This window comes from Cryptomeria japonica, chromosome 8 (assembly GCF_030272615.1).
Source record: "Cryptomeria japonica chromosome 8, Sugi_1.0, whole genome shotgun sequence".
Lineage (NCBI taxonomy): Eukaryota > Viridiplantae > Streptophyta > Pinopsida > Cupressales > Cupressaceae > Cryptomeria > Cryptomeria japonica.
In genome coordinates, this window is record NC_081412.1 from 10595108 (window position 1) to 10615525 (window position 20418).

Here is a 20418-nt window from a genome sequence, read left to right on the forward strand (position 1 = left end):
TGTTGCTACGTTGGTGCCAAAAGATGCCACAATCAAATTAGGAGTCTATGCATAACTAATGAAGATGACAATCTATAACCTTGTGGAAATAGATGTAGAACAAGATCCAAATTTAATGTTGAGCTCTCCAAATGTTTTTCAAGAATCATTAAGCCAATGCCGAGTTGTGACAAATGAATAGGCGGAGAAAAAACAAGAGAGTCTAAATGTGCTTTCATGACATCTGAACAAGATGATGCAACTCCATAGAAGCTAACACAAAGAGGAGGTGAATGTGCTCAATAGTGTTGTCCAAGTTTGCAAGATGGGACTCCCAAAGCAAACTTGCAATGTTTGTCAGCTACTCATCCCAAGTAGCCATATTTGGAAAACATTGTATGTCTTGTTGCATTGAGTCATGGGAAGCCCCATTTGAAGCAACACCAAACTCTAAAGAAGAAAGAGATGGAAGATCAACACACGTCTCTAGAATCTGAGTTGATGAAAGAACACCAAGATTCAAATAACCATACTATATCCCCTCACACTAGATGCCTTAGTGTTAATATCGGTTGAAGAAACATCATTCAAAGGAACATCAAGAGAACAATGTGAGATGTACAATCAAGATCGATGATCTGCCTCCCCAACTACAACAATATCTGTGCTTTGCAAATTCCAAAGGACCATGAAATCTGGTGTGAACTCAACACTCTCCCTAGTTCCACTAATAGATAGAAAGGAGATGCGTTGACATTGAAAGAATGAAAAGGACATCATTGAAGGATCCCTCACCCATGTCAATAGATCCTTTCCACCAACATGCATGTATGTGTTCTCATCCATCAAGATATTTGGTGTTGAGCAATGAGCAAGTCTCAAATGAAGATAACATACTTTGTGATGAGGTCATATCATTGGAAGTTCTAGAATCAAGAAGCCATTTCATTGACTCATCTATAATTGCAACAAGTGCTTGCCCATTCTATTTCTCTGACTTTGAATGAGAAAAAGATGATGAAACTCTTGACATAGTTGAAGGCAAATTAGTTTGGTTCTTCATTAGAGGAGCTTCGATGCATCAATCTGTTTTGAATAACATGGATGTTCTTTATGCCCTAGCTTTGTACAATATGCATATTCGGGCGTCTTGTTCCTTGATTTTTGAGGGAGAGGGTTCAAAATCTATTTGTGCTCTTTGTGTGGCTTGTTCTTTTTCTTCTTTGTTTCTTTTCAAGATTTCTTGATTCTTTTTGTACCTTAGGCTCACTAGCCACCAATGTTTGTGGCTTAGAAGACTTGATGAGGCCCATTTGAGTTGACATCACTTTGTCTTGAATTAGAAGAGTTGAAAATACATTAAAAGTAGGCTCAACGTGTGCAACTCCCATAGAGAACCAATGGATGTGAAAGCCATAAACAATTATTGAATACTTAGGACCAAGCTTTTTTAGCACTTTTAGAGTCAATTATAAATCTTTTTCATTAGTAGCTGTGTTCTTAGTTGCTTAATCTTGGAGATATAGTCTTAGATGTGGTCAAAATTGTTAGCATCAATATTTTCAAATCATTATCAATCCATATCTCTTAATCTTGTCAGTATTATATTACATATTTTCAAGAGTTTGCCAAGCCTCCTAAGATGGTTTACATGATTTGAGATGAAATTGTAAATCAGAAGAGACTAATGAGCCAATGTAATCAAGAGCTTTCTCATTGTTTATCTCTCACAAATTTTGGCCTGGCTTGGTAGGTTTGGGCACAAATTCATCTGCATATCTAGTACAACCTTTTTGGCTTAGATAATTCCATATTGATTGTTTCCATGAGGTACAATTTTATAGAGTTAGGAGTTCAACTTGGATTTTCCCCATTGCAAGAACAAAAAGAAATGAACTTCAAGATTATTCCCTCCTATTCACTCAGTGAATTATCCCCCAACAAATAATGATTTGGACACTTAATATTTAATGTTGTTACAGCTACCATTTACCAACTCAACAAAGTGTTGTTGATCTCAGTACATTCCAAATGCCAAATTTCATCACAAAGATGAAAATACAATTTTGATATGCAATGGATTAGATTAAACCACACCAATGAAAAGTACACAAAAATTACACCCAAAATTTTATTGTATGAGCGCCCAAATAGAGTCTCAAAAGTTCACAAAAATGAGAATCGCTTAGCATGCTTGTGAGAATTTGCAATTTCGAGAAAATGTAGACATCAAAATAAAAACTGTCTACATCATTGTAAGTTCTTGAAAAATTAGTCTGGATAAAAAAATTGCTTGAAAAATGAAGCCAATGTGATCTAGAATGGAGCCTTTGAAAATCAAGTGCAAAAACCACAATTCAAACCATGAGGTGGGTAGATTGGGGTGGAGAAAGATGTTGATGTCACTTTGGTGTCATGTTGATGCCGGCATGTGTAGTTGATAGAATTTCTCCTTGGTCAGAATATACCTATCTGAGTACAAAACCGTTGGCCATATTTTTTGAAATTGCTCAGAATGCTGAAAACTACTTGTATATACCTGAGAGCTTTGAGCTGGTGGGAACCTGCTTGTAGGTCTGTTTCACTCTAATGGTGGTTGAGGACGGTGGTGGATCTGCTGTGTCTAGCAGAGCTACCAACTGTGTATTGAGTTGTAGGCAGGGCTACTACGCTGCTGCTTGTGTAGTGGCCATTGGTGCCTCTGATGTTGGTGGAAATACTCTCGCTGGTGGGATGCCATGTGGAACCTGCTGTGTGGTGCATACCCTGCTATGGCAGGTTTGCATGGATTGAAAAGGATTTCCTGCAGACTGATTTGTATCTCTGTGTGTCTATTTTTTTAATATATTCTAGAAAATTATATAGAGGAACAGAATATACAAAGTGCAACTCTTTACTATGTTACACTATGCGTAAGAAATGCTCAGACTTTGGAGCTCTAAATTTTGGATGGGTCCCAACTCTACCTGCTGATTCTTTGGAGACAAAAGTAACAGATTGGTTTTGAGATGACATGACTCAACTTCAGTTATCAGAGTTTAGTGCATTCAGCACTTTAACCCTGGTCTAGGCTTTTCCTAAATGTGACTGGAGCAGTTCCATACCCTGATATGCTATTACTGTATCTGTTTACAATTACTAGTGAAAATCTTATGCAAAACAGGGTCACATTTACAACATCCAGGACTCTGCAAGTATTTTTCTTTTCCTGCAGTGATGTCAGTTCTGACAGGGAGTTTTTGGCATGGTGCATGAGGTTAATTAGTTTACAATGTTACATAAGTATTAAACGTTATTCTCAGGTCCTAATCTTCCCTGAGATATGGAAGTCAAGCACTTACTCAAGCTATACATACAATCTAAAAATCTGCTGTATTCCAGTATAATATGCAAGTGTCCAAACAATCACTAGTAATGTTTCGCCCTTTGACATACAATGCTTAGTCTTAGGAGAGTTTACAACATCTTGGATGTCCAAAAACTCTAGAAAGAGGCTGTATAGGGAAGTTCTTTTTCCTTGATACTAATCACTTTTGATTACAAAATTACAATTGTTGAATTGGAAAAAAGAAACTATAACAGTATGTTGCTCTAGAGCTTGCCAAGTCTTGAGAGATGATATCCCAACCTTTTAGTCTCTTTGCTAATGTGTTTTGTCTTGTGTGTAACATAAATTTTTAGATAGGATTGACCCTTTGAAACCCTAACCTACAGCAAAAGTACACGTTTTAGAGCACCTTTTGTTTTTCTCTTCTGTACCCATTTTTCTGTTTGGTGGGATTGTTTTAGGAGGCAAAAACAGTTATGCTATAATGAGAATGATGAAATCCTTACGGGTGTTTTTAGCTTTTGACTATGAACAAACCATATTTCACGTATAGGCCATTTAAGCAACTGAAGTCATTGAGTATTACATTGAAAATTTACACTCTTAATAGCTCGTTGGGTCCCTTAGAAGTTAGGATTCATCAATGGTGTCTTTAACATGGAATATGTATTATCTTGCTCTATTTCTGGCTTTTCTATCCATTTGTTGCTCTGTAGCTAATGTTATTTCACAAAAAAACACTTCATATACTCTTCAGACATTGTTTTCCTTTGGAAATTTCCTTCATTTCAAATATACCCATACCATAGCCTGTGATTTTATCAAGTTTATGAAATTCTTGCAATTAAATCCTGTAATTTGGATTTTCTATCAAGTTTCTTATGATACCAGATGTTGTTGGGATGATTTTGTTGAATTCACTTAATCAGTTAATCCCAACTTATAATAATTAATTTTCTTGAATCATGAATGTAATAAGTGGATTTAAAAATCTGCGATGTTTACAAAATGAAGAAAAATTTAGATAGGATGACTTATTAATATTAGATGGATTTCATGATTCAGCTGTGTTAGTTAATAGTTTGGAGCCTCTCACTGCATCCTTTTCCTTAAGTTTACTGGTATTTTTTTCGTTTTTACTTGTAATAATGTTATTCTGCCCACTGCAAGGTGTCAGTTGCATCTGATGTAAGCTTTATTGTTAATTGAAATGAATTTTCTTTTCTATTTATGATGAAGGGTTTGTGTATCATGTTAGAGTGTGGCTGAATTAGTATTAAGTGACAAAATTTGTGTAACTGATTGTAGCTAATAGCAGCATGGCAGCATCCTAGAGACGGTGAAAAATGGAGACCTTGCATCAAAGAGACTGAGAATAATGGAGGTTTGGATTTCTTTATTCTTCTTTTCAGTTGTACAAAATAATTGTAATTTTTTGTCTTTTACTAAAAACCACTAATGTTACTGTTTGCTGACTGCAGTGATATTGGTTTCTTTTGCAAACATTATTTCTTTGTTCTCTTTTTTATTGTAAATGCTTCAGAGGCACTATATTGACCTATTTCTATTGTATGCAAGTAAATTAAATGACATAACTCTATTGTGTGTAAGTAAATAAAATAAGTAGCACATTTAAAGACATGATATTTCCACAATCCTTTATTGTGAATTCGTAAATGCTTCTGAATAAAACTGTAAAAGATTTTGTATCAATCTTTTGGATCACATGTTTGATCTCAATAAAAGTGATTTTTTTGTTGATAGTCATTAAAAACTGGCAGTTTGTAATCAATTCAAAAGGAATGGGACTGAAAATATAGCAGTCAAGTGGTAAACCGTAAAACACAAGTATAGTCTACATATTGTACCTTCATCAATTTTTTGTAGAAATTATGGAAGCATTCAGCATATGGGTTGTTGATTTCCAAATAGGATTTACGCTATCTGATGTAGCAACCAAGTTGCTCTTTCAATTATCTATGGAGGAGCCAACTCCAATACTCAATAATCTCCAGGACTTGGACCCACTAACAAGGATCCTGACAAATCTTTCTGCACTTTGGGCTTTGCAAAACCTGGGAGAGTGATCCCTTAGCGAATTTACAACCTCTGCACCACAATTGCAAATAACACTACAACAAAGAAGATAGTCTCATATAATAAGGCTCAACACAAAGGGAGAATGCTCCAGGAATGGTTAATTCTGCGTTGATGAGCATGAGATGACAACAAACATATATAAAAATGAAAAGACATTCGTTATTTATCAAGAAATATCAAGTCAAAGATGACTCAGACAAAATACTGATAACAAGAGCAGTATTTAGCCTAGATCAGTGCCTTATCCATTGGGAGATTGGATTCACAGAGTGCATATTGATATATGACAGAATGTTATCCTAGTATATAGATCTAAGATATTATTGCCTGACAATAAATCTCATTTGTAACCAAACCTAAAAATTCTTATCGAAATCCCTGCACAAGTCCCTATCAATTTGTAATTCTATTCAAGCATTTAATTAATCCGTTAGATTAAAGCATGAATTAGAAATTACACACACCACAACAGTGAGCTGAATGAAAAGAAACCCTTGATTTATTTCATTCAAAATATGACATAATAGTAAATTGGAGAGAAATAGATCTGAATTTTGTCCTTTTAAATTTAATTACTAGCTTTGCCAAAAACAGTATACATTCCAAGGATTCAACAACTTCACAGAATTTGACACTGAACTTTCTATCTATTTGCTCTGTGTCAGACTAACAAATTGTTCTCAACTTCACCTATGACTCTCTACTGGGACTCTTCTGGAACCAACAAAAAAATTCTAGAAACCAGAAAAAAACCCCTATACAAGGCCCTAAATTCCCTTTTATAAAACAAGGGAGCAAACAAGCTTCAGGCTTGAGAAAACACACGTCACAAGCTAATTGGAGCACTTGTGATTCTTGTTACAACAATATTCCTTAGTGACAAAATATTCTAATTGTCTCTTAAAACATTCTTTATGCTTGGCCTTCATAGTATTTGCTGAAGATGATGTTGGTGTTGGCTCATGACGCTCTGGATTCACTTCCCGAGGTAGTAACCGCTGCAAAATGCCAAAACTAGGAACCAAGTTATTCCTGACATTAAGTAGCTAACTGTCCGTTTCTACCTTAATCTTCATTTAAGTACATTCTCACCCAATTATTATACTCCTCTTCTGATGGCCATTCAAAATTCATAACCTTGTCTGCCTTCATCCTATATCGAGTATATTTAACGAGTACTTGGTTGGCTTCCCTCTCAAAAATTTCAAAAAATATGTCTGTATTGATTATCTTATCCATATTATACTCAAGCATATTTGTATCAAGGTTATCACATATTAATTCTACTTGAGAATTAATTACCTTCTCTACCTGCTCTTTCCATGACTGCAATTGTTTAACATCTCCATTCTCATCCATAATTTGTGATGTCCCCGATATAATTAAATAATAAAATTAAAATACTTTATTGTATGGCCCCAAATTTAATAATAAATCTTTCGGGCCCTTTATTTAATTAGTCAAGTTTTATTGTGGTCGTGTTGTCCCATTTGTAACCCTTCGGGAAATTTCCCAAAGCCCATATTTATGGCCGAGTTAGTCATTGTTGTAGGTATGCGAATTTGGTAATTTCTTTATATGTGTGAATTCTAGTTGGAGTTCAGCTTGTCTGCCATTTCGGAGGTGAGAGATCCTCCCTACTTGGCATCCATAGTTTCGGTGGGAGTTTCTCCTCACCCTATTCTGCTTCTGTTCAGAGTCTGTATAATCTGTTGTGCAATTATTATCAATATAATTTCTCTTTGCACGTGCGAATCTTTCTTCGGGCAAGTACGAACCTTCAACTAAGGCTCGTGTCTGGAATATTAATAATTCATTTCATTTCTCTGTGCAACACGGAACTGTCTAAATGTCTGGAGGGCTCAAGGGCAAAACTCGGTGGATATTGACTCACCGTACAACCATACCACCCACTCACCGTGCGGCTACTACCGTATGACCATACCATCGTACGGTCAAGGTCATTGATCCACGCTCACCACACACCGACTTCCTGAGGGGAGTGTTTTGTATGGTCACCACCGTACGTTCTAAGGAGCCATACAAATTACACTGTACGCCGACTGCTGAGGGAAGTGTACCGTACGTTTGAGGAGGCCATACACAAGTTACACCGTACGTGGAGTAGTTGAAGAGGACCGTACTGCGTACAGAACCTTACAGTGGTATCAAAGCTAGTGATCTTGCCACCGTGTCAGGTAGTGGATGCAGGTGTACACTAGGAGGTACCGTTCTACCAACCGAAAGGGGGAACCACAGGATCTTGCAAGAGAAGTCATGGCACTACTAAGGGAGCTAACTAGAAGCCAAGCTTAGCTCAACGACACCATAACCAGAGGGGAACAACAACAACAACAATTCATGGAGAAAATATTATGACAATTGACCTTGGGAAAAACGAACTGAGAACAGAATGGGCAGGGCGATAATTCGGTCACTGGAAGATCAAACTCCCAATGCTCACATTCACGGCCGCTGATGTCGACTTTTCCCCATAAATTAGAAGCGCCGCGCGGGGAGCAAGAACCCACTTTTCCGGAGATGTAAGCACAGTTGAACCAAGATTGGAGGGATGCAAATCTTGAGGGGGACATATCGTTCAAGGATTATGTTTAGCTCCGGATGAAATACTCTGGCGACAGAAGTCGACGCTATTATGGTCACTATATCGATGATATCAAGCAGAAGGTTGGTAAGATCAATTTGTTATCCTTTGATGGGACCGGGGCAAGCTCGGCACGAGCTTGGGTACAAAAAGAAGATACCTACTTCCAACTCAACCCGATGCCTGAAGATGAAGCTATCAAGTTTGCAGCACTTCACTTGGAAGGAGTCACTCATGAATGGTGGCATCATGGAGTGGTCACTCTCGGCCATGACCAGATAACTTCCTATGCCGACTTCACGGAGAGGCTCATAGACTGATTTGATGGGAAGGATCCAGAACTCAATTTCAAGGAGCGGGCACACAACTAAAACAGTTGGGACCTATGGATAGTTACATCACAGAGTTCTGGAGGCTATCTGTGTTGGTAACAGACATCTCAGAGCGGAGATTGGTAGTCTTGTTCATGGACGGATTGATGGAACTCCTGAAGGGTTGGGTGAAAGGGTTCAACCCCGACACGCTCACAGAAACAATCAAGAAGGCCCATAACATGGCAACATCTTCCTCTTCCAGAAATTTTGCACATCCCAAACCACCCTTCGTTGTGAAGGAGAAGGATAATAAACCCTTCTCGAAGAAGTCATCGTTGGATGATGGCACAAAACAGGAACTCAGAAGGAAGAAGCTTTGTTTCACCTATAGGGAGCCAGGACACTGATGTTTGGGCAAAGAGAAGATTCATTATATTGAGGTGATGTCTAATGGAGAAGAGGAGCATGAGGAAAGTGAACCACCAAGGGAAGAATCTGTTGAAGAAACAAGCCCGACAGAGATAATTTATACATTGGTACGGAGGGGAGGCATCATTGCCACATTGGCAGGTACCCCAAGGTGCAATTTGTTTAGGGTATGTGGTACGCTTCAAGGGCAACGAGTCCTTGTTATGCTCGATAGTGGGGCCTCGCTCAACTTCATAAACTCATCACTCGTCACCTGAAGGGGTTTGCGTACAAAGGAGCATGAAGGGTTCGATGTCAAGGTGGCAGGAGGCAATCTCCTATCATGCACTCACATGGTCTCGCAACTAAGCATCACCATGGGAAATTACACAGTGACAGACGATTTCTTTGTAGTAGATCTTGATGACACGGATGTCATTTTGGGCATTCAATGGATGGAGACCCTCAACCAGTACACACAGAGCTTCAAAAAGATGGAGTTCTCATTCGAGGTGGATGGCAGGAAGGTGGTTCTCAGAGGAATGTCAAATGGCGGCCCGAGGGAGATTTCCGCCAAACGTATGGAAGCCATCTTCAGACATGATGTAGTTTGGGCAGCACATTGCTTGATATCGACAAAACCTGTGAAAGGGCTACTGACTTACTACCAGGATGAGGAACTTTAGGTGGTTATGGATAAGCATAGTGTTGTGACCATTTCACACATCGCCCCATCGCAAATGGGGACCCCCTCTTTTTGCTTGTTTTTCGCTCGTTTTTGCTTTCGTTTTTAGGGTTTTGTTAGTTAGTTGGTTGTCTGGATTTAGGGCCAAGCCTTAGGGTTTTAAATTTTGCCTTTTCAAGCCAAAATCCAGTCATTTTTGAGAGCTTTTGAGCTTCTTTTCTAGAATGCAAATTTTGAATGCAATAAATTCGCCAAATTAGTCTAATTTTCAATTGGAATGTTCATGCAGAGCTTAAATTTGTCTAAGTGTTGACCGTCAATGTGAATTTTTGTCCGATTGAATATTTTGACCAAATTTTGACTTTTTTGAATTTCGATCCTGGGCATTGGAATTGATTTGTTTTCGCCTCGTGAAGTGTTAAAATGTGAAAAATCTTGTTATTTTGGCCTGTAGGAGCAAAATCGCTCCTGTCCCTCAGTGAAGGACGGGAGCTCAATTTCAAATATCTCATCATCCTTGCAGAGTCCAGACAAATTTTACGTTTGAAGTGATGGAGAACGACGAGATCTTTCCATTGAATATAAATTGAAGATTTTCATGAGCACAGAAAGGCCTCCAGGAGGAAAATCGCTCCTGTCCCTCAGTGAAGGACCGGAGCTACAAATCAAATTTCGCCTCGTCCTTGCAAGATTTTGATGACTTAGCAATTTGAGGACGTTCAAAGGAGGATGCTTTGCCAAATGAATATAATTTGATATGCAGAAACGAAGGAGAATGACCTATATTGACTAAATCGCTCCTGTCCCTCTCCAAGGGACCAGGGCGAGGTACCTTGTAGCTCCTGTCCCTCTCCTAGGGACCAGAGCGATTTCCTTCATTTTGCAAAATCCAGACAAGGGTCAAGGCAAGTTTACGTTCAAAAACAAAGGAGAACATGAGATGAACGCATTGAATATAAATTGAAGATTTTTGGGACGTCCATACCAGTGTTAAATGCCTAGTTCGCTCCTGTCCCTCAGGAAGGGACCAGAGCGATTTTTGATATAATTGCTTTTCTTGCAAAGTTACAAATGATGTCAAGGCATGGACGAATAGAGTGAAGAAGGACGAGTCCGTTGAATATAAACTTGGAACCTGGCAAAGTGAGATAGTGGCCACAAGGGAAAGATCGCTCCTGTCCCTCTCCAAGGGACCAGGGCGATGATGATGATAATACCCTCTACACAAGTTCAAGGTCGTTCCTCCAAGGTTCAAGGCCGATCCAAGTCAAGACGAAGGGTGGCGAAGACATTTTAGAGCATCTCTATCAAGCGCAAGGTTGTAAAGGTCACCACATGGAAGGAATGTGCACTCTAAGACCCAGATCGCTCCTGTCCCATGGGAAGGGACCAGAGCGATATTTCCATTAAGGCATCGATTCCAAAGGACAAGCAAATATTAAGTTACCAAGAGGACTTAAAGGACGTCATTTCACGCAATGAAGATAATTGCAAGTTGATAAAAACAAGAACAAGCACATAATGATGAACTTCGCTCCTGTCCCTCAGGAAGGGACCAGAGCGATGTTAGATGTATTGATCATTTTGAGCAAGATTTACGTAAGGACAAGATTTCGCAAGGTCTTAGAGGGTCCACGGAAAGGTAGAAGGGTGATGCATGAAGATTTCAAACGTTAAATAATCACCAAAATTGACTTAGGGACCATATCGCTCCTGTCCCTCTCCAAGGGACCAGGGCGATTTGCTTTGGATCCTTCGTTTTGCTTCAAGTACGTGCTAAGTCAAGACTCCATAAAGATAAACAAGGTTCAAGCCATCATTTGATGATAACATACAAGAGTTTTAAACGTCCAAACATTGCTAATCAAGGTAAAAGCTCATATCGCTCCTGTCCTTTGGACAAGGACCAGGGCGATCCTATCAAAAGCGCTCATATTCCTCCAAAATCGAAACAAGGCGAGGTTAAGCGAGACAAGGGACGGCGTTTGGAAAACATCACAATGAAAGATCGAAGGTCAAAAATGCATATTGAACGTGAAAAAATCAAGATCGCTCCTGTCCTTTGGACAAGGACCAAGGCGATACTATCAAAACACTCACGTTCCTTCAAAGGTCAAAGCGAAGCGAGGTTAGGAAGTGCGAAGGACGACGTTTGAAGGACATTGCAAAGGAGATCGAAGTTTAAAAGTCGCCAAGATCAAGGAGAAATAATGGATCGCTCCTGTCCCTCTCCAAGGGACAAGGGCGATGGTCCCTTTAATACGTCCAAACACATAATGAAGACAAATGGAATAAGCGCAAAGGACACAAGCAATGATACTGTTCGCCTTACAATGAAGGTTTGAAGGTCAAAGATACAAGATGAACGTGAAGACATGGAGATCGCTCCTGTCCCTCTCCAAGGGACAAGGGCGATGTTAGGCAAAACACATGATATTCTTTGAAAATCACGTTAAGACAAGGACGCACAAGGTTTTAAATGGCATTTGGAAGATGATACAAGGAAAGGATCGTACCAAAATGGAGAATTTCGAGCAAAAATATGGAGATCGCTCCTGTCCCTCTCCAAGGGACCAGGGCGATAATGGTCATAAGATGCACTTGTTCGCACAAGAAAGGAATTCAAATTCGAAGGACCACCAGATGATCGATTTGGGACGTGGAAATGAAGGAGTTGAACGTTGAAAACGCAAGAATCAAGACCAAAATCATGGATCGCTCCTGTCCCTCTCCAAGGGACCAGAGCGATGAGGTACGTCCCTTTGTTTTCATATTTTTGGCGCCAAATTAAAACAATTCGAATTTGCTTTAAATGCTAAATCAATTTAAAAAATTGAAAATTCATTTCTATTTGGCATTTAATATGGCGTTATCTCTTATTAATTATTTTTTGCCTTTATTTAAAATCGAAATTCTCAAATAAAAAAAAAAAAAAACGCAAGGCATTAATAGTTAATTAATTACTTAAAAAAAAAAAAATCGAATTGGAGCGCTCATATATGGAAGTCGGCCTTGTTATGTCATTGCAAATCATTTTAAAATCGTTTGAAATTGTTATATTTTATCAAGTCGGCCTAAGGGATAAATCGATTGCAAGCGCTATATAAGGGGGGTGGAATTATCATTTTCTACATCATTATTTTACCTTCCTTCATGCGAATTGAAAGAGGCGAATATAGTGCGAATATTATCCAAGGTGGCGTAGACACTTCAAAGGTGGTGCGAGTTTCATTCAACCAAGGGTGGCGCGCTAAGTTATCTAAAGGTGGTGCGATTTCAAACCAAAGGTGGCGCTAATATAGAGTGCGAATTACATTGAAGACCAAAGGTGGTGCGAACTTGAGGATACATTGAGGCGAAGTTGCTAAAGACTTGGAGATCCATTTGGAGGCCACGCCAAAGGGCGAATTTGAAGATCATTTAAGACCACGTCCAAGGCGATAATTGAAGATCACATTCTATCCAGAGGTGGCGAAGTCAATTTTGAGGAGATCATATTGAAGATTACTTCATATCTCAATTTTGCCTAGGCGAATTTTATCTTTTGCATTCTAGAGTTAGTTCTCTATCGAGGTATGGCGATTTAATTGTTATTGTTTTATTCATTCATCGTCATATTTCAAATTTTGAAATTTTGATTCTTGAATTTCTCTTGGCTCAATCGTTGTATTTTAGGAAATGATAACTCTAGAGACTTATCATGAGGTTTCCTAAAATTTATCTCTCTTATTTACGTTATTTATTGCAAAATCTAGTTCTTATAATGAAATGTTGTGTAGGTATGGCGACCCCAAAGGCGGGAGCATCCACCAGTCGCTCGGCTCTCATGAAAGAAGATCAGAAGACCGAAGAAGTGGAGACCAAGATCGTGTCCAAGTGGAGCAACATTGGAGATACCAACTTGGGGAACTTTAGCACAAAGAAGTTTCGAGAGGTCCCTTACATCGGCAAGCCATCACCTGTCGCCCGGAGAATAATAGAGAGTGGCATCATTAAGGCGGCCGGTTTTCCTCCAGCCATTCAGTGCCACGAGTTGATGATCGAGTGTGCCCGTCATTACAATCCACAGTCCAGGACAATTGTGTCCAATGAGGGAAACACTTTGGCGTACCTTTCAGAGGAAGCCATAAGTGAAGCCTTCCATCTTCCAGAGCACAGGGACATGATATACAAGAGCATTGAAGGAGCCAGATCAGTGTACGATGATGATCCAGATGCTTGCCTAAGCATAATCAACAAGAACTAGCTACTCAAGAGTCGTCCCCGTCTGAGAAAAGTACCGAACACACCACACAGGATTGATTTCCAAGAGGAGTACAGAGATTTGATTACCATGCTCAACAAAGTCACAGGAGCACCTCATGCCTTCTATTTTGAGAAATGGATGTTTTATTTCATCCAGGTGATTGTTCAAGGAAAGGGTACCATACATTGGGCTAGGATAATTAGCCATTGCTTAGACGTACAGCTGAGAAGACTCAGGGCTACTAAGTCCTTCCACATGAGTTCATACGTCATCTATGCCTTAATCAGGAGCGTTGAGTACGCAGGACTACCTCACAGAGGAGTGATTGGAAGAGGACCCGGCGAGGTCAGAGTTTGTGAATCCTATACCTACTTGCATCATCCACCAGGGAAGAACTACAAGTTAATCAATGATACTTTCACGATGAACATCACAAGGACGTTGCAAGGAGGGATTCACAACAGATTATCTCAGGATGCCCAGGAATTCATCAAGAGGTACGGTGCTTGGTTCATTCAGTTTCCCAAGTTCACTTACATTAGAGTGTATGGATGTCCTTTACCTCCATACATGTTGCCGAGGTACCCGACAGACAGAATTGTGTTACTTGAAGTAACAAGGCAGTTGGCAGCATATGTGAAGGCATTCAGACACAGACATCAGAATGGAGTTCAGGTACCTATTATTTTGGGTAATTCAGTTGAGGTATGTCCTAATGTCTTAGCCATGGATGACGCAGAGAAGGAGTTAGCCTTGTATCCTTTTTCATCTTTTGCTTGGAGGAATAGTTTTGATCCACATGGACATTTAGAGGAGACGGTTGGTAGAAGATTTAGACATGAGTACCAAATTGAAGATTTTATGATGAATCTCCTAGATGATCTCGAAGTGAAACGAAAGATACATTCTAGATTGCCTTTGGATTTCATCAGGAAATGTAAGATCTACAGAGTAGCCGACCAAGCTCAGGACAACGGCAGGCACATCCAATCTTCATATGATAGAGAAAGCAAAACAATAAGTTTGAATTGGAATGAGCCCGAGGCCGTGGATTTAGATGATTTGATGGCACCAGTCTTGTCTTGTACTCGCAGATGGGTAGACGTTCAACATCAGAAGTTGAGAGAACAGGGCATAGCCATGTCTTTTACTTTGGAAGAAAAGCCAGCCGAAGGTGGAGCCAGTGTTAGTGAAGGCAATCCTAATCCTAGGAATTCAGGTGAAGGTAACCTTCGATGTGCCAGTGAGGGAAATCTCCATTCGAGAGGTTCGAAGAGAAAGGAAAGATCAGAAAAGAAAGAGCCTTCCAAGAAAAAGCAAGGTGCCAACAAAGATCAAACACCAGGTACTTCTTCCAGGCCAGAGGATAGAACAGTTCGAGTGGAAGAGTCCATGGAATCGATGGTACAGAATGACAGACAGGAGGAAGGACAGGCACAGCATGTTTCATCCGATGGATCTCTCCAAGACTATGATTTAGATAATGATAATGAAGTAACATCTCCTCCCAGACAAGAAGAAATAGTACATAAAGAGATTCAAGTTCAAGAGACAAGATCAAATATCCCAGATTGGTTGAAGGAAAGATTGACTAAGGTGATCGTAATAGAGGACGAGGACAGTGCAATTGATCTAGAGAGCCTCGTGGGACGTTCACATATGACAACAGAGAAGAAGAAGGCTACAAAGATGTCCAAGATGATTCGAGATGAGACTGGATCTAGAAAACTGCAGATAGCTACACCGGCAGCAGACAAATATGAGGGTGAGATCCTAGCAGAGGACTATCATATCCAGACTATTGAGTTAGGACCTTCCACAGCAGAGCAGACTTTAGATGATGCCACCGACACATTTGAGGCATTGAAGGACAAGCTTAGAGAAGAAGTGGAAAAGAATAGAAAGCTTGAGAGAGAGGTCGGTGCATGGAGGACATATTTCAGTCACATCAATGAACCTTTGGGACGTCAGGATCCAGTTAGATCACCATTGCAGGCATTACCCCTTCAATCAATCAATGAAGCAGAAAGATTCAGGAACCTGGTCCAGCGTACATGTGGTTGGATGGATAGATCTCACACGGTGGCCATTGAGTTTGTTACAAGGATGTCGAAGATCACCCATCAGGCTATCCAAGTTCTTGAGATTATTCACAGATTGATGGCAACAGTAGCTGCATTTGCCCATACCAAGGACGTTGTCATCCCTGTCTTGAAAGTCATAAGACACACATCCAGAAGAATTTTAGCACAAGAGAGGATCTTAGAAGGTGATTCTCACAGTTTGTTTCAGTGGTCAACCTTACTCCATATAAAGAGTGTTCTCTTTGAGGACATCAGTGTTAGATGTAGTCAAGTTGAGGAGGTGATCAATCCGATCCAGGACAGAGTATTTGAGGTACTTCGTACCATTCTTGGCAGAAGGATCGAGGTCGAGACAGATGTGGATTTACAAGAATTTGAGGATAGAATCAAGATCATCTTTCGCAAGGACACAGATGTTACAGATGAGCAGTATGATCAGATGTATGCCACCATGCTCCTGATTGATAGAACAAAGGAACTTGAACCTACTTGGGACACAGCTCTTCTAGATGCATTTGATCAGGTTATCCACTTAGAAGTGAGTATCAAGAATCTTCCCGAGATTCCAAACACAGAAATCGAAGGAATCGTGACAAAATTCATTGCATATGCTAAGAAAGAGAATTGGAAAGGGAATAAGATTCTAGATGAAAGGTTGTTACAGATGACATGACATCTTATTTCTCATTGGTTGATACCTCCTAGATTTTTGTGCCAAATTTAATATTTGGCTATGTATTTAATATTGTTCAGTAAAAAGGAGGTCATTTGTAACAAACCCTAATTAGGGTTTAGGTGTCATGATCTTGTCCATTGATTTACTTTCAATCTGGACCTTTCATTGTAACTGGGGATGCTATTTATACCCCCATTTTTCATTTCATTTGGTAATGAGTTAATAGTGAAGAAGTAAGAGAGATAATAGTTAGAGTTAGAAGCAATTTTTATTTTGTAGCAAGATTGAGTCTTGAAGAGAGAAATTCAAGCAATTGTTGTACATGATGACTTGGAAATCAATAAAATATTGAAGTTATGGTGTTTTGTTGCAAATTTCTTAAGTTATCTTCATGGTTGTTGGATGTACTTGAATCACGCTCAATCAAAGTAGTTTGTTAATTTGAAAGGCTAAGTGTGAGATTTGATATTTGGTAGGATTCGCAATCCAAACCACTAGCTTCTTGCTGATTGTAGGAACGCCTTGCGTGGTCGACTGGAAAACATTTTGAGTCCTTAACCTTCAAGCATTTTCGCATCTAGGATATGTACCTTCGTAGTAGTGTCCTTGGTCTTTGATGCATTGAATACCATTATTACCTTAGAAGATCGCACTAATTTCAATTGAGTTGTTATCTTATGGCAAAATTGAAGTTGGTTGAGTCTTGCCAAATCTCATTCATGCTAAGTCGTTCATAGGGTTAGGCTAGATTAGACTTCCTTAAACCCTGTCCTTTTCCATTTTTTGAAAGTTCCTTTTAGTTTAGTAAAATTTTCGAGCATTTGAATCCGTAAGACGCCTTGGAGGAAACAGCAAATCACATCATACCACTAAAAAAGCTTGTCCACATGTGGAGACCCCACTAAAAGAACCTTGGAGTCCATCTAACTGATCCTTTTTGCAGATCTTCAGCAGTTAGAGACTATTTTCTCAAGAGAGGATAAGATGCCTGTCGGTATTTTATTCTGTGTATGATTGTGTACAAAATACACGTCAACACATAGTTTGGTCTTCGCTGATAGTCCACTTGGTATACCCCCACATTGAGGGTTTGAGCATACCATCGAGTTGGAAGGAGCAAAACACGTTATCACCACACCCTATTGCCACCCGAAGAAGTTCAAAGAAGAGATAGAGAAAACGATCCAGGAACTCCTCGATAAAGGATGGATCCGACCCAGCTCTAGCCCCTTTGTGTCCTTGGTGGTACTATTGAAGAAGAAGGACGAAACTCCCAGAATGTGTGTTGACTACCGTGCACTCAACAAGAAGACTATCAAGAATAGATACCCCATTCCCAAGATTGATGAGCTGTTGGACGAACTACATGGTGCAATCTATTTCTCCAAAATTGATCTCTGCTCCGGCTACCATCAGATCCATATGAGGGAGCAAGATGTGGAAAAGCCATTATGAACACTATGAGTTCTTGGTCATGCCATTTGGGTTAACCAATGCTCCCACCACTTTCAGTCCTGCATGAACCACATCTTCAATAAGCAACTGCGTAAGTTCCTACTGGTATTCTTTGATGACATACTCATCTACAACAAGACTTGGGAGGAACATCTGAGACATTTGGATGAAGTATTGGGGATTATGGAATTGCAATCATTATATGCCAAGAGGTCCAAATGTGAGTTTGGAATGATTGAGGTCCTATACTTGGGTCACGTCATCAGTGCCTGGGGGGGTACAAGTTCACTAGGAGAAGATTCAAGCAATTTTGGATTGGCCTCTACCCAAGACTCTCTCGGAGCTGCGTGGATTTTTTGGATTGTACAGTTATTATAGAAGGTTTGTGAAAGGATTTTCATAGCTTGGTGCACCATCGACAGATCTGACGAAGAAAGGATCCTTCCATCAAGATGCGCAGGTGCAACACACCTTCGACAAATTAAAAGAAGTTATGAGTACGTGTCCAGTTTTGGCACTACCAGACTTCACTCTCCTTTTCATCCTGGAGTGCGATGCCTTGAGTGAAGGCATTGGAGTGGTGTTGATGCAAGACCATCACCCCATCGCGTTTGAAAGTAGGAAGTTCTCGGGAGTTGAGCGGTTGTACTCCATCTACGACAAGGAGATGCTCGCCATCATGCACGCACTGGCAAAGTTTCGACAGTACCTCGTCGGGGCAAAGTTTGTTGTATGGACAAACCACAACAGCTTGTGATATTTCTTGGGGCAGAGGGATCTGAATGAACGATAACAAAAGTGGGTAAGCAAAATCTAGGCATTTGATTTTGACATTGAGTATGTGAAGGGCAAGAATAATGTGGTAGTCGATGCCCTGTCAAGAAGGCCTGTCATATGTTCTCTATCCTAGATTTCGGTGGATTGGAAGGAACATATGTTGGTTGAATACTCCAAGAATACTTTTGCTTGCGAATTGATGGATGGTCAAATGCAGGATGACCGATACAAGGTGGTTGACGACATCATTTACTACAAGGACAAAATTTATCTAGTACCTGAGTCCAAGATAAAGGAGAAGATTCTGAAGGAAATGCACGACTCTCCCTTGGCCTAACACCTGAGATACTTGAAAACCTACAGACAGATCCAGGAAAGGTTTTCTTGGAAGGGACTTAAGAACGACATTCTCCAGTACGTGTGGGAATGCCCCACCTGTCAGGAGAACAAATTTGAGCACACCTTACCCGCTGGACTGCTCCAACCATTGCCAATCCCTGACCAAAAATGGGATTGCATCTCGATGGATTTCATTACTGGGCTCCCCAAAGTGCAAGGAAAGGATTGCATCTTCATCGTGGTAGACCGCTTGACCAAGTATGCCCATTTTTTTGCCATTCCCATAGGATACCAAGCAGCTCAAGTGGCTGAGTTGTTCTTTCGTGAGGTATTCTGCTTACATGGTCTACATCGGAACATAGTAAGTGACGGGTATAGCCATTTTTTGAGTACCTTTTGGATGGAATTATTTTGGTTGGCAGGAACCGAGTTGTCGCCCAACACAAGCTACCATCTCCAAACAGACGGACAAACCGAGATTGTGAACAAATGGCTAGAGGGTTATCTCAGGAACTATGTCTCAGCACAACAGAAGGCTTGGGTTCGCTGGTTACATTTGGGTGAACACTGTTACAACACCACCTATCACATGTTGATAGGTATGCCACCCTTCAAAGCACTGTATGGTTATGAACCTTTGTCATTTGTTGATCTGTCATTGGGAGATAGTCGTGCACTGAGGGCCAAAGACTAGCTTCAGGAGAGTTTGGATATCCTGAGATCTCTCAAGGATAACTTGCAGAGGGCTCAGAACTAGCAAAAGATGTATGCCGACATGTTGACGTGTATTTTGTACACTGCCTAACACAGAATAAAATACCCAAGGGTACCTTATCCTCTCTTGAGTAAAGCCTCTGATTGCTGAAGATATCGCGGAAAAGGATCAATCAGGATGACTCCAAGGTTCTTCGTTGTAGGATCTCTACGTGTGGGTAAGCTCTCTGTGGTATGCTGTGATTTGCTGGAATCACAAGGGGACTTACATTTGATGATTGAACGTCTGATCTGCTTTGAATATTGCTGGAACACGGGCTCTTACTAGCTTTGATTTGAAAAAAAAAGGAAAAAAGACGAGGGCGAGGAGAGGATCTAATCCTAATACTAAGAATGTAGGAGCAATGAATGATCTCTGATGAAATTCTAACTAAGTCTTGTTTTGACATCGCAGGACCATCTCCACAAGGTTAGTGCGATCTTCGAAGGAAAGCTTTATGATGTTCAAATCATCACTACAGGCATAGACACCATCAGGTTGATGCATATCAATGAAGAAGCGACAATTGAAGTTAAGCTTAAGCTGAATGATTCCAGTTGACTACGCAAGGCAAGTCTGCAATCAACAAACTGCTAGTAGTATGGATATACGAATTTCACCATCAATCAAGCACATTTCTTCCACTCATCTAATAACATGAAATCAAA

At 40.1% G+C, this 20418-nt stretch overlaps 1 protein-coding gene across 2 annotated transcripts in view; it reads left to right on the top strand.

Annotated features, from left to right (window-relative positions):
• LOC131048799 (protein ESMERALDA 1) overlaps positions 1–20418 on the top strand; it is a 134783-nt gene that overhangs the window by 6661 nt on the left and 107704 nt on the right. For both annotated transcript variants that reach the window (XM_057982869.2, XM_057982870.2), the window contains exon 2: positions 4616–4691. In XM_057982869.2, coding sequence (XP_057838852.1) covers positions 4616–4691 — 76 coding nt within the window. The remainder of the gene's footprint in view (positions 1–4615; positions 4692–20418) is intronic.